This window comes from Plasmodium knowlesi (genome assembly GCF_000006355.2).
Source record: "Plasmodium knowlesi strain H genome assembly, chromosome: 8".
NCBI classification, from domain to species: Eukaryota; Apicomplexa; class Aconoidasida; order Haemosporida; family Plasmodiidae; genus Plasmodium; species Plasmodium knowlesi.
This window is the reverse complement of record NC_011909.2, coordinates 1,469,453-1,481,875: the sequence shown is the minus strand read 5'-3', so window position 1 is coordinate 1,481,875 and position 12,423 is coordinate 1,469,453. Positions and strand designations below refer to the sequence as shown.

Below are 12,423 nucleotides of genomic sequence, written 5' to 3'. Positions count from 1 at the left end.
GAAGAACAGCTTGTTAATTTTAGCTGCACACAAATTATTTATTTTATTTATTTTATTTTTTTTTCACCATTGATTTTTTTTTTTTTTCATTGGGCTTAATAATGTATCCGCCTTATTTTTATCATTTGAACAACAAGCCGTTTCACAAATTTGATGCGGCATGCTCATCCCCGCAGTTTGAATTTTCGTAGCAAGTTATTGTGTATGAGGGAGGAGGCGATCCGTGTGGTGGGCATTAGGACAAGTGCACATGCGTGATGATTTTACGTCCATGTTGTGGCGCTTCCCCCCTGTGTGGTATGCAATCTAGTTGGTTACTCTACTTTGGGATATGCGTCGGTAGCTTTTTCTTTTCATTTTTACACACGGTTAGGTCTAGCACTTGGCCGAACGGGCCTCGTCATCATTTCGTCCATTTGGGAAAATAACACAAAACCATTCGAACAGCTTGTTTTTTTTTTTTTTTTTTTTTTTTTTTTTTTTTTTTTTTTTTTTTTTTTCTTCTCCCCTTTTTGCAGCGCTGTTTTGACTTTTCCAGTTTCCCCCTTGGGCGTTCACTCGTCTGAGACTTAACGAGGAATTTCGCTCGAGTACACTTTTGGGGGGGTTTTCTTTTCTTTTCTTTTTTTTTTTTTTTTTTTTTTTTTTTTTGTTAACGGTTTTACGCTCCAATTGTAGGGCAACACATTTAGGTGTTCATTCGAAGACCTTTATTTAACACTACTAATTAATTTTGTTTTTCCGATAAGCGAGTTAGTTGTTTCCGCGTTTTTTCCATCGCTATCCGATCTGATCTGCGCTTCACCATCCTGTGCATTCCCTCTTTTGCGAAGATGTGCGTGGGCACATACATTCGTGTGCCGACCCCAACAGGAACAAACCAGTACAACACACGATGAGCATAATGAGGAGGATATTCTTTGCTCTTCTGGTAGTGAGTGGCCTAATGGTCCATTGTATCCAAGTGAAGGACAAACTATTTAAAGGCATAAAAAGGAACACGACATTTTTAGTACTAAATGAACCCATTGTAGATCTGGGGCTCGCTGAAGGGTTGTTTCACAGTTTGTTGTTTGACTTGGAGGTTGGAGATAACCTCTACACCTTGGATGAGAATTTATTAAATCAGAAAAATTTGAAGCATACTAATATTTTCCACCTCTTAATGGACATATATAAGCAGGTTGAGAACAGCCAAGGTGGACACGCCATTCGGTACATATTCCTCTGTACATCTTTCACCAGAGTACATCCGCTAAACCTGGAGCTTCTTCTGAGAAAATTTAACAAATACATTTACAACGGGCACAGCCACGAAAAAGGGGACATAGATGTGGGGGGCATTCTGAGGGAGTACAATGAAGAGGTGCAAGCGAAACGAACTGCCTTGAGAGGCATGAGCAGTGTGAGCGGAAGTAATAGTGACACCACCGGTAGGATCCCCGCAAAGGACATCATCGAACGCATGATGCAAGATCAAGTGAACTTCCTTTCTAGTGACGACAAGGAAGGGAGCGACCAATTTGTGAATCCAAGTGGTACTTACAAAGGGTTCTTCATTGGCTACGGATTTAGTAACCAAGTTCCGTCTCAAATAAGTGGGAACCCATCGCCAAATGGGTTCTTCTTCCCTTCCATAAATAGCGGAATTATAATGGACATCATTCTGTTAAGGCGCATTTACAACCATTTGATTAAAAAATCCAGCGAGGAGAATTTAAAGGTGATAAAAGACAATGTACATGAGCTCTCCAATTATATTGGAGAACACCTGCAGGTGAATCTAACCCCATTTGAAAATGCATGCATCACTGATAAGGATAACGTCTTCCTCGTTGAACACGAAGGGGGAAGCAACTACGACGTGTATAGGTATTACCTTGTGATGCATCTATTTAGGGATTACAAAAAGGATAATAATGTTAACGAGGCAGATAATTTGGGGGGGATAAATACAATTATGATGAACCCCCCTGGAGAGGAAGGACCAAGAGATGCTGAACTGGCAGAACTAATCATCACATACTTCAACCTTGCCTACCCTATATCTACGTGCGCAAGTTATTCTATCCGTTCAAAGAAGGAGGCCTTCGTGGATTACGACAACTATCACCTCATGAGCATTGAAAATGAAATAAAGTTAGAAAAGTACATCAAGGAAACGGAGGATGTACACTACAATTCCATTGATGAATATAAAACCAAGTTGAATCAGATTAATCAAAAGTATGATATGCTCTTTGATGAAACTCAACGGATATGGAATTATAAAAATATTCTCCTCGCAGTTGTAACCAGTGCTCAAACGGAACATCGAATAGCTCACGTGAAGAACACCTATGACAATAAGAAAAATATACACCAGGTTTTTAATTCGTACCATTCTCACGGGGGGGAAGATGGTGTCTCTGGAAAAGGAGACGAACAAGATACAAAAGGAAATCTCCTCAATCACGACTTCCTCAAGAGTGCCTTCGAAAATGAAAAAATAAACATGGAAATAATTTACTTTTCCGATAAGGAGAGCAAAGAATATGATGAGACACTTCATCTGGAGGAGACAGACAAAAAAGTGGACTCTCCAAATCATGGAGAATTGTGGAGAAAGGAAAAAAATATAATTTACTACCTTTATGAAGAATACGTAAGGAAAAATTCTCCAATAAATTTTTTTTTCATTTGTCATGATGATACCTTTGTTAATGTGAAAACGTTAATCGATGTGATAAACCTAACCCGTAATGAATGCACTCATTCTAAGAGACACATGTTTAGGAAGTACGTAAAAGCATTTGATCACATGGATGAAAGGGAATCCCAATTTCTAGAAAATTTTGACAAGAAATATTTACAGCTCTATAGGTACCTGAAAACGAACTTCGTTAAAACGATTGACGCCTTGAAGAAATATGATTACGTACCGTCTTATTGTAAAGGCGTGGGGGCAGGCAAAAGTACATTTGACGGGTCGCCACTCACAAGTGTACCACTTTACATCGGGAAGAGGTACTCCCACAATTCCTTCGACGAGGATGAAAACAGCTTCTTCCACTACTTGGCCGGTGGTGCGGGGATTGTGCTGAACGCGGAGGCTGTGAAAAAAAATTACTTCTGCAAGGGAGTATGCGATGTAGACCTTCCGTCTGGAATTGCTCCCCATGGGAAGTGCGACGTGAGCCTGTTGAACGACGCCGCTATTGGTCAGTGGGCCAAGGGGTTAGGAATTGTACCTATCAACTTCGAAGGTTTCTACCCCAAGGCTCCCGAAGAATACCCCGCAGAATATCTGAACACGATTACACCCGTTTCTTTTCACAAACTGAATGAAGGGAAGACTGTTGAAGAAACGAAGGAGGCGTTCTTTCGTCACCTAGTTAATCCTACCCAACCGAGGAACAAAACGAACCACAAGGAGGAAGACATGTGTGTAGATTACCTCGATAGGAATTACAAAAACACCATGGATATCATATTTCACTTCTTCTTCTACGTTAATAAGGTGAAAGAATGCAAACCAGACGAGTCTATAATAAAAACAACGGAGCGTATTTACGACAAAATGGGGTCCAGTAAAAAATTTAGTCACCTCTTTGACATGACTACCTTCTTTACGAGGGACGTGGAAGACATGCTCTACTTCCAGAAGAGATCAGCTAGCAAGGGCAACCTTAACAATAAAAAGGAAAGCAAAGGAACATACACCAATAATTATGTAGAGCGGAAGGATGGAACAGCTAGCGGAGATACACCAGATGGACATCGTCAACCTGGAAGGGAAGACATGAACAACTTTGGTGGAATGTATGAGATGGACGAAGCGGACGACTTGGGGGAGGAAGACCATCTGTCATCCATGGATGACTTCGGATCGCTGGACGATCTGGATGAAGAGGAACAGTTCGATGATGATGATTACGACTATGAAAAGTATCTAGACGGAATAGAGGCACATAAAAAAGGCAGCGGGCGCGTCCCTTCGGATGAACCCGAGTGGGGTGACGACGGGGACGACAATTTGAATCTACCCCCTGAAGCAGGCGAATTATAGAATTTGTCTTGGAGGAATATGTGCATCTCCTTTCCCACGCGGGCAATTTTCCCCGAGCGTGTTCCTGAACTGAAGACATACATCTCCATTTGTGGTTAAGGGTGTATGCGATCTTCCACCACAATGCTGCTATACTGATGCCTATCCGTCGTTGTGCCATTTTTCCCTTCTTAAAGCATCCGCGCGAAGTTACGTACGCAGGAATGGACGTTACACAGTTGACGAAGTTTTTTTTTTTTTTTTTTTTTCCGTTTTAGCTATTTGCACACATATTATGCTCTTTGATCTAGTATTGAGCTAGCTAATTTTTTTTTTTTTTTTTTTTTTTTTTTTTCCGTTTTAGCTACTTTTACATCTTGAAATAATGCAATGGATAAGTTCTGTAGAACAGCACGCAAGGAGCAAATTCGAATGGGTTTGTTCTGAAAAGCAACGTTTGCGGGGCTTGCAAATGTATGGGCAAGAAAATAAAATGGGAAAAATATGAAAGGACTGCGGTTTTATTGCCACAGGCATGAACATACGCATAGACCGTTACGCTTGTATATCACATAATATATTGTGGGGGAGAAGGGTTCCCCTTTAATGGGCCATCTATTTGATAAGCTACTGTCTATCCGAGCAACTAACTCCCTCCAACGCGATTGTGTGTAGTGTCCCTATCCGTGGAGCACTCCTCGTAGTACATGCACCGCAGGCGGTAATTCAAATCTTCCATTGGCCCCAAGTTGATCGGATTAAAAAAGAGGAATTCTTCCGACGTGCAGCCCTTCGCATATGCATTCACAGACTGCAAAATATGAAGGGAAATGTTATTATTCAAGTGGCACTTCTTCACTGACGATAAGCACGTCTGATATTTCTCCCGAGGCGAACTGTTAGATAATGATGGATCATTAGGGGAGCTTAAGTAGCTGTGAAGGTGGTCATACGTCTTTAAGAGATGCGCCCCTTTTCCGTCATTCCATGTTACGTCCAAGGTTTCTAAGTCTTCACTCGCACGTAGTAAGCTGAGGTTGAATTGTGCGCTCCTTTCCCGTCGATAGGGTAGCGCAGTGCCGCCCCACTCACCATGGTGAACGTCATTATCCTCGTCATCATTATCCGAATCGTCACTACCATCATCGTCATCCTCCTCATCATTCTCATCATCTTCATCATCATCATTTTCCACTGCGTACATATCGTAGTTTATTTCCTCCCTATTATTTTCTTCAATTAAGTTTTGTATGACTCTTCTGATGTAGGGGCTTTCCCTGAGTACGCGATTTTCCTCCACATCGCTCATTGCGTCGTCCTCGCTGAAATATTCGTCCGGTTCGTTTACCTCTTCTGTTACGTCGCGGTCCGCCTTCTCTTCGGGATCACTGTGAACATCACCACCATTATCACCCGTGTTGCCAGTTTTCCTATTCGACTGGGCTACCCATCCGGTGTTCGCTTCGCCCCTTGAGGAATTCGCCAATGCCGTAGAGGTACACTTCTCTCCCAGGTGGCTGGTCTCCATGCAGTACTCCTCCTCATCCCGGTTGTTATACATCCATGTGAGAAAAAATAAAAAGGAGGATAAACAGTACCTCAAGTAATTGATACGCAACAAGTCGTACTTGTTAATGAACAATGAGGTTGGGGGGACACCTTGTTTCCTCTCTTCATATGTCACTCCTCTGTTGTCCCCCTGAGCTGTCATTGTGTCACCCCCCTTGGGCTTCTTCTTCCTCGCATCAAGAATAACTATTTCTTTCGAATCGAAGATCTTTACAGACAAAACTTCGAACCCTCTCAAATTTGTTCTTGTGTTTATGATAACGTTATCATGGTAGGGTAGAGACGACAGGAAGAAACTAAGAAAATATTTGTTTGGAATAACAGTAGCGTAATTCACCCACGTATAAGTATCATTAGTGCAGCTGTAATCTATGCTTGAGCAGACGGCAAAGATGTCTTGCGTCTGTCTTCTGTATATCCCCTTTTCTGCATCGTAGTCAAATGGGCAGAGGGAGAGGAAGCCAAGGATAGACTTGAAATTCAAATTGCACTTCATTTTTTTCTTTTTCCCTTTGTTGCTGAGGTCGGAGCAGTCGGAGGTGGAGTTGTTGGCGTTGCGTGAAGCGGCTTCTCCTTTCTGCTCTTCCGAGATTGCATCATTTTGGTTGGCGCACTTGGAAGGGATGTCACCCTCTCCTAACTCATCGTCATCTTCTCCGTCATCATCCTCGTTCATATGTAAATTCGTGCAGCCCATGCGATCGACCTTGGTTTCGCTTCTCACTTGTCCCCTATTTTGCTCCAGCTTCTGTGCCTGCCGCTCCGCGCGCCGCATCTCCCTTTCTGCCTTCTCCCGTTTGCTGATCTTGTAATTGTCCGTATTCAGCAAGGTCCACTTCACAAGGAAGAGATGCTTCGGTTTGTTCATCTCGTACTGGTGGTTAAAATAGTTACTGACCCGAGAAGCACCGGAGCGATAATGAGAACCACCATGAGAGGAGCCCTTCCACAGGGGAATGCTAAAGCAAGTACGACCACTGGAAAACATGTTAATGATGTTGGTACACAGAGACCCGTTGTTAATTTCGTCCTTCTGGTTTACATGCACGGGGACTATGGCTTGGACAGGATGGACCACCTTAATGATGTTGTCATGAAAGTTTAAAAAAATATTCTTCTCTATGTTGTTTCCATACATTTGAAGAAGCTCTCTTTTTATCTTCTCAATTATTCCTTCATAAAGTACCTCGTTCGTTGTGTTTGAAAGGGCCCTTCTAAGTTCAGGCCCCAGTAGCACTCCATAGTTGTTGTTACCGATGCTCTGGTTGAAGTCTGTCTCTGTGTCGTCAGTGACAGCGGGGGAGGAAAACCCACCCTTAGGAGGGGACTCATTCAAATACTTGTTCACACCCCCCTTGTCCGAAAAATGAATGATGTAAAAGTTCTTTGTTTTTAGCAAGTCGAAGGATAAATAAGGACACATGATGAAGAGAGCCTTCCTTAAAATGTTCAAATCGTAGTAAGGTCCCCTAAAATAGATGCAATTTTTTACGTTCAATTTTTGATAGGTCATGTAGTTTAGTAGGGTAAGAAGCTTCTTCCCTTTGGTCTTCTTTTCAGAATCTGTTTGGATAGGTAAATGTGGAGATCCATGGATAAAGAGGGGGGTAAAAGCAAGGGAAAAGAGAAACTTCAAATAAAGGTTCTCATTAGAAGGATCATAACATGCGTATCTGGTGACAATGCGGAAGACGTTTTTCCAATTTAGTGTTTCATCCATGGGATCATGAGGAGGGGCATCATCCATCCCTCCATTGTTTTGTAATCCGTTGTCTGTGGGAGGTACTTCCCCCTTGAGTAGATTCAGAAGGTAGACAGCTGACCTGTATGCATTGCTATCTCTACTTAGTATTTTTAACAACCTTCTGCACAAATTGTTTACGCTACTTATCACGCAGAGTAACTTCTTCGCATTGATGTTGTTTCTCTTGCTCATTATTGTACAGGTGGTAATGTAGTAGCTCTTTAGGTGACACATCTCAAATTTATTTTGAGTTTTTAGATCCTGGACGTAGAGGGAAAATACACATAGCCATTCGATAAAGACGTTCCGGAGCATAATGGGTTCAGAGTAGGTTTTGCCATCAAAGTAGTGCTTCTGTTTTAGAGACATTTCGAGAGACACCCCATAGGAGTATACACTCTTAGATGTAAACAGATTGAAGGATGGAAATATATCGTTCGTGTTGATAATGGAAGTTATAATAATCGTGTCGAATGTTACATCCATTATAACCCCGAAGAGAAGCAATCGACAGAGATATATGCCCATGTTGAAGCGAATCATTATCTGTCCAATGATGGAGATGACAAGCTTATCCTTTATCTTAATTATTGCCTTCATTTTTTCCAACTCGTGTCGCGTGCTGCGTATCTTCTCTTTGGATGGCTTCTCGATAATCATGCCAAGTACATCGTGCATGCTTAATTTATTATTGTGGGGTATTGTATCCACCCCTGTGGAAGATCCATCAGGTGGAGTATCCTGAATACCTGCTTTTTGAGGCCCCCTTATCAGCTTACTCAACACCGACATGCTCTTTAAAATGTATAGGTACAGTAGGTGTAGGCTATGTGTGTAAACCTCGCTAACCTTATGATCCTTTAGGAGATTCAAAAAATTCTTGCTAATCATGCGGATGCATATACCATGGCATGTTCTCCCACACCTCCCCTTCCTCTGCTCCATGGACGACTTATTAATCCACTTCTTCACTAAGATGTGGGCTCTCCTATCGGAATTGTATTCAATGTTCTTCTGTATGCAGAAGTCGATGACTAGTCTTACATTTGGGATGGTGATTGAACTTTCCGCGATGTTAGAAGAGAGAAATATGTTAATGTGGTCCTTGTCGCTTTCGTGTAACTTATGAATCGTGTTGTCGTAAAGGCAACTGTGGAGTATATGTATGTGGAATCTCACTTGGTGCTTGTTCGCGTTGTTGTTGATAAGGATGCACAACTGGTGGTACATGTCTGTTATGTCTTGCATTCCCGACAAGAAAATCAGAACGCTATCTCCGAGAAGGCACAAGTTGTGCACTAACTCTAGGCACAGCTCCGAGATGTTGGAAAATACGTTGGCTGGAATAATTTGTTCTACATCAATATCTCTATTCGATTCGTTTTGGGCATTTTTGGAGTTGAAGAGGTTTATGCTCTTGTCATATTCGTTCTTTATTCTTTGAAGTAGTGCTTCTGCGCCACGAGACAATTGCAGTTTCGTGCGGTTCTTTTGCCGAAGGATGAATTCGATTACCTTTTCGCACCTGGGGGGGCGCGTTAACGACGGCGTTAACGAACCACTTGGTGGTAATTCTCCCCCTTCTCTGTCGCTCCTATCTTCATCATCCTCCTCAATATCCCCTCCGCGCGCATACCGTATTATATCCTCTATGTAAAAGGTGTCAATGCTATAAATCTTGGTTCCTATAAAAATAGACCCCACGGAGATGTTCTCATGCGCAAAGTATGAGTGGAACAGATTGCTCTGCATCGTCGCTGACATTATAACCAACTTGAAAATCTTCTCGTCCTTCCTCCTACTGTGGAGGTATACCTTAATGAAAAGCAAGACGATGTCAAGGAGGATGCTCCGATCGTGAATCTCATCGATGATGATGTGGGTAAATTTCTTATACATATTTCTATGATGAAGAAACAACTTAAAAAGAAAACCGACGGTTATGTATGTAACTAGAGTTTTCTCGCTGTCATAGACTGCCTCCCCTGCAATTCTATAACCTACTGTGTTTCCCAATTTTTCATTTATCAGCTCCGATAAAATCCTGGACAAGGAAATGCAGGCGATTCTTCTGGGTTCGGTTACAATGATGTTTATTTTTTCTTTTCCTTCTTTCAGATTCTGTTCCAGCAAAAACTTGGGAACACATGTTGATTTTCCAGAACCTGTTTCACCTTGAATGAACGTTATGTCATTCTGTTCGATCATTTTTAGGATATCACTTCTGGATTTATAGATGGAAAGCTTTTGTATGTTCCTTTGGGCGCTCTTTTGGCTGTCCTCCGTTAGCAGGATTTTCTTCTCTGTTTTCAGTTTGATCCCCTTTGCGCCAGTTAACTCTCGACCCTTCCCCTCACTGGATGCTACTGGGCGGGTTTTCTGGAGTCGGTGCGCGGCGGAGCGATTTCCAGCGAAACGATTTCCAACGGATCGATTTCCAACTGATCGATTTCCAACAGAGCGATTTCCAACAGAGCGATTTCCTCTGCTGGAGTTGACACTATTACCACAGTCGCCTCCCCCCTGGTACATTCTCACAGCATAGGGAGGGTCACTCTCATCATTACACATTCTATAATGCAATTCTCCATTGGGGTTCTTCACACCACTTCCACTGTGTTGGTACCTGTGCCTGTTCACTACCTCCCGCTTGGAATTATCCCCCCCACCTTTACCTCCGTACTTGCCAAAATTGCCTCTACGCCTATCATTATAATTTGGGGATGCTTCCGCCGCATAGGGGTTGTTCCCTGGTAAGGCACAGGAACTCTCGCTGGTTCCGTTTGGGTTGTCAACACAGGGGGGGTACCCCTTCTGGGCGCCATACCCCTGTTGGGGGGGAACAGCCTGGTGGTATCCCATTGACGGGTGTACACTACCAACCGGTCGGGGGTCGTAACCCGTGGGGAAACCTGCGGATGAATTAGCACCAGAGGAAGAAGCAACAGATGCAACAGACGCAACGGACACTGCAGACATGCCTGCATAAGCGTGGTGGTCCACCCGAACCATATGTTGGTTGCTCTGATTTGGGTGATACATCCAAGTGTTCATCTGCATGCTTCCACCATGGGTAAGTCCTGTGCTCATTCTCACTTCATCCACATTCAGGGGAACCCTCATGAAGTTATTAAATATGGCTCCATTGGGGGCACCTCTATAGGGTAATTCTCCTATCCCATTATTATTGGATTGGTGTACCCCCCAGAGGTTGTCATTATTCGTCTCTTCTACTGCGTGCTTGTCCCACGACTGCTCATCTCCAAAGAACTCCTGGTGACAATTAGACCATTTAGGTAGGAAAGTTTCTTGCCTCAAGTACACCTGGTCATTTTCGTGGTGATAATATGTTGGAACCTGTGTTGTTGTATTTTCACAGGGAATGCTTGCAGGCCCCCTCTCGAATGCGCTAAAATGGGGTTCATTGGGTCTTCGCATCGGATGATGGTGGTACCCCTCTGGGTTACTTCCTTCCAACCTCTTAGTGGGTTGCCTTTCCTCCTCGCCGTCCATTTGATAGACTTACAATATGAGAAAATCTACCTTTTTTCTTTTTTTCTTTTTTTCTTTTTTCTTTTTTTCCTTTTTTCCTTTTTTCCTTTTTTTCCTTTTTTTCCTTTTTTTCCGTCCCTTCAACGTGATCCTATATATCTACCTTGGATATGTTACCTTTGGTAGGAAAATAGGTTACTTAACAGCATGGGGGCACTCCGCGTCGATCCTGGAGTTACATTTCTAGCAACGTGTAAAACATCGACATCCGCATGGAACAGATGAGGCACATCGCTCGAGGTGCTCGTATCTTTAACTGTTCAACTTGTGTCTGTTCCCCATCCGGTGAGCTGCCTAAATGAACGAGTAAAAAGAATATAACCCCCTCCCCCCCAAAAAAAAAAAAAAAAAAAAAAAAAAGAGCGGACGGATGGACAATAGCAATGCAGAATAATCTTACCCCAGTGGTTATCAAAAAAAAAAAAAAAAAAAAAGGAAAAACCAACTATAGGAAGATACTCGACGAGCAGATGTTATACACTGCGTAGGGATTATTATGGTGAGTACGCAGGTGACAACACTGGTAGGGATGCAAATGTGAATATTCGCTAGGGGTGATGGTGCTTAACCAGTCAGGTGATCGGAAAAAGAAAGAAGTGACGTTTAGTGGTCAACACTGATTTGAATGTAGAAAAACGTTTCCGTTCCCTGGAAATGGAAAAAAAAAAAAAAAAAAAAAAAAAAAAACTACAGAGCAGGTACAGCGTGAACAAATGGGCGAGGCCAAAATTACACACTCGATCGGCGCGCGGGCATAAAGAACCCTTCGAAAGGAAGAAAAAAAAAAAAAAAAAAAAAAAATGTTCTACTGGGGAAAAGCCTATACAAAAATTTAAATGGTGGCGTCAAATGAGGAGCGAAAAACGGAGCAACATTTTTTTTTTTTTAAAAAAAAAAAGAGAAGATAAGATTAAGGCGTATGATGAGGAGCAACAATTGTAGCAATAGCAGTAGTGGTAGGATTGATGCACCCCGCGGAGGAAACATAATCGGGTCAAATGCGCGCACGTGTATACGCCGGGGAGGAGGATTCCGATTTGAGGGGATGTACATTTGAACAGCCTACATGCATTCACAACGCAAAGTGGCACCTGATCATTGTACCTCCCACTGACAAGGATATATAACATCACACGATTTCTTTTCACGTAGCAAAGAAAGCATGGATGGGAAAAAAGCGATGATAGACTTTGTATTACCTTGCGTAGCGGCTGCTATACTGAGCAAACACGCTAAATGATATGCCAAGGTACTCCTAATGAGGTGTCCTCCTGACGCATTCAAACGCGTATGCACAGCCTGGAGGAGGATCCATATTACAACGTTAACGGGGGAATGGTCACACAACGAACGTAAGGCAGAACATATCGGCTCAAAGTGGCATTACACAACTTCCACCTTTGGCAAAAAAAAAAAAAAAAAAAAAAAAAAAAAATTACGTGTGTACGCACCGTTGCTCTGTCTTCTTTGTCCCTTTGCTCATTATTACCTATGCGAGAAAAAAGTATACACTTCCCTTGCTGTCCCACGA

The 12,423-nt window shown here is 42.6% G+C and overlaps 2 protein-coding genes across 2 annotated transcripts; one reads left to right on the top strand and one right to left on the bottom strand.

Moving 5' to 3' along the window:
* Window positions 1–895: 895 nt before the first annotated feature.
* On the top strand, window positions 896–4,048 carry PKNH_0832300 (conserved Plasmodium protein, unknown function; the record flags this gene model as incomplete). Its single annotated transcript, XM_002258907.1, has 1 exon — window positions 896–4,048. One exon carries the CDS (start codon window positions 896–898, stop codon window positions 4,046–4,048), a length of 3,153 nt encoding a protein of 1,050 aa, XP_002258943.1.
* Window positions 4,049–4,673: 625 nt separating this feature from the next.
* On the bottom strand, window positions 4,674–10,853 carry PKNH_0832200 (ATP-dependent RNA helicase DHX57, putative; the record flags this gene model as incomplete). Its single annotated transcript, XM_002258906.1, has 1 exon — window positions 4,674–10,853. One exon carries the CDS (start codon window positions 10,851–10,853, stop codon window positions 4,674–4,676), a length of 6,180 nt encoding a protein of 2,059 aa, XP_002258942.1.
* Window positions 10,854–12,423: the final 1,570 nt, after the last annotated feature.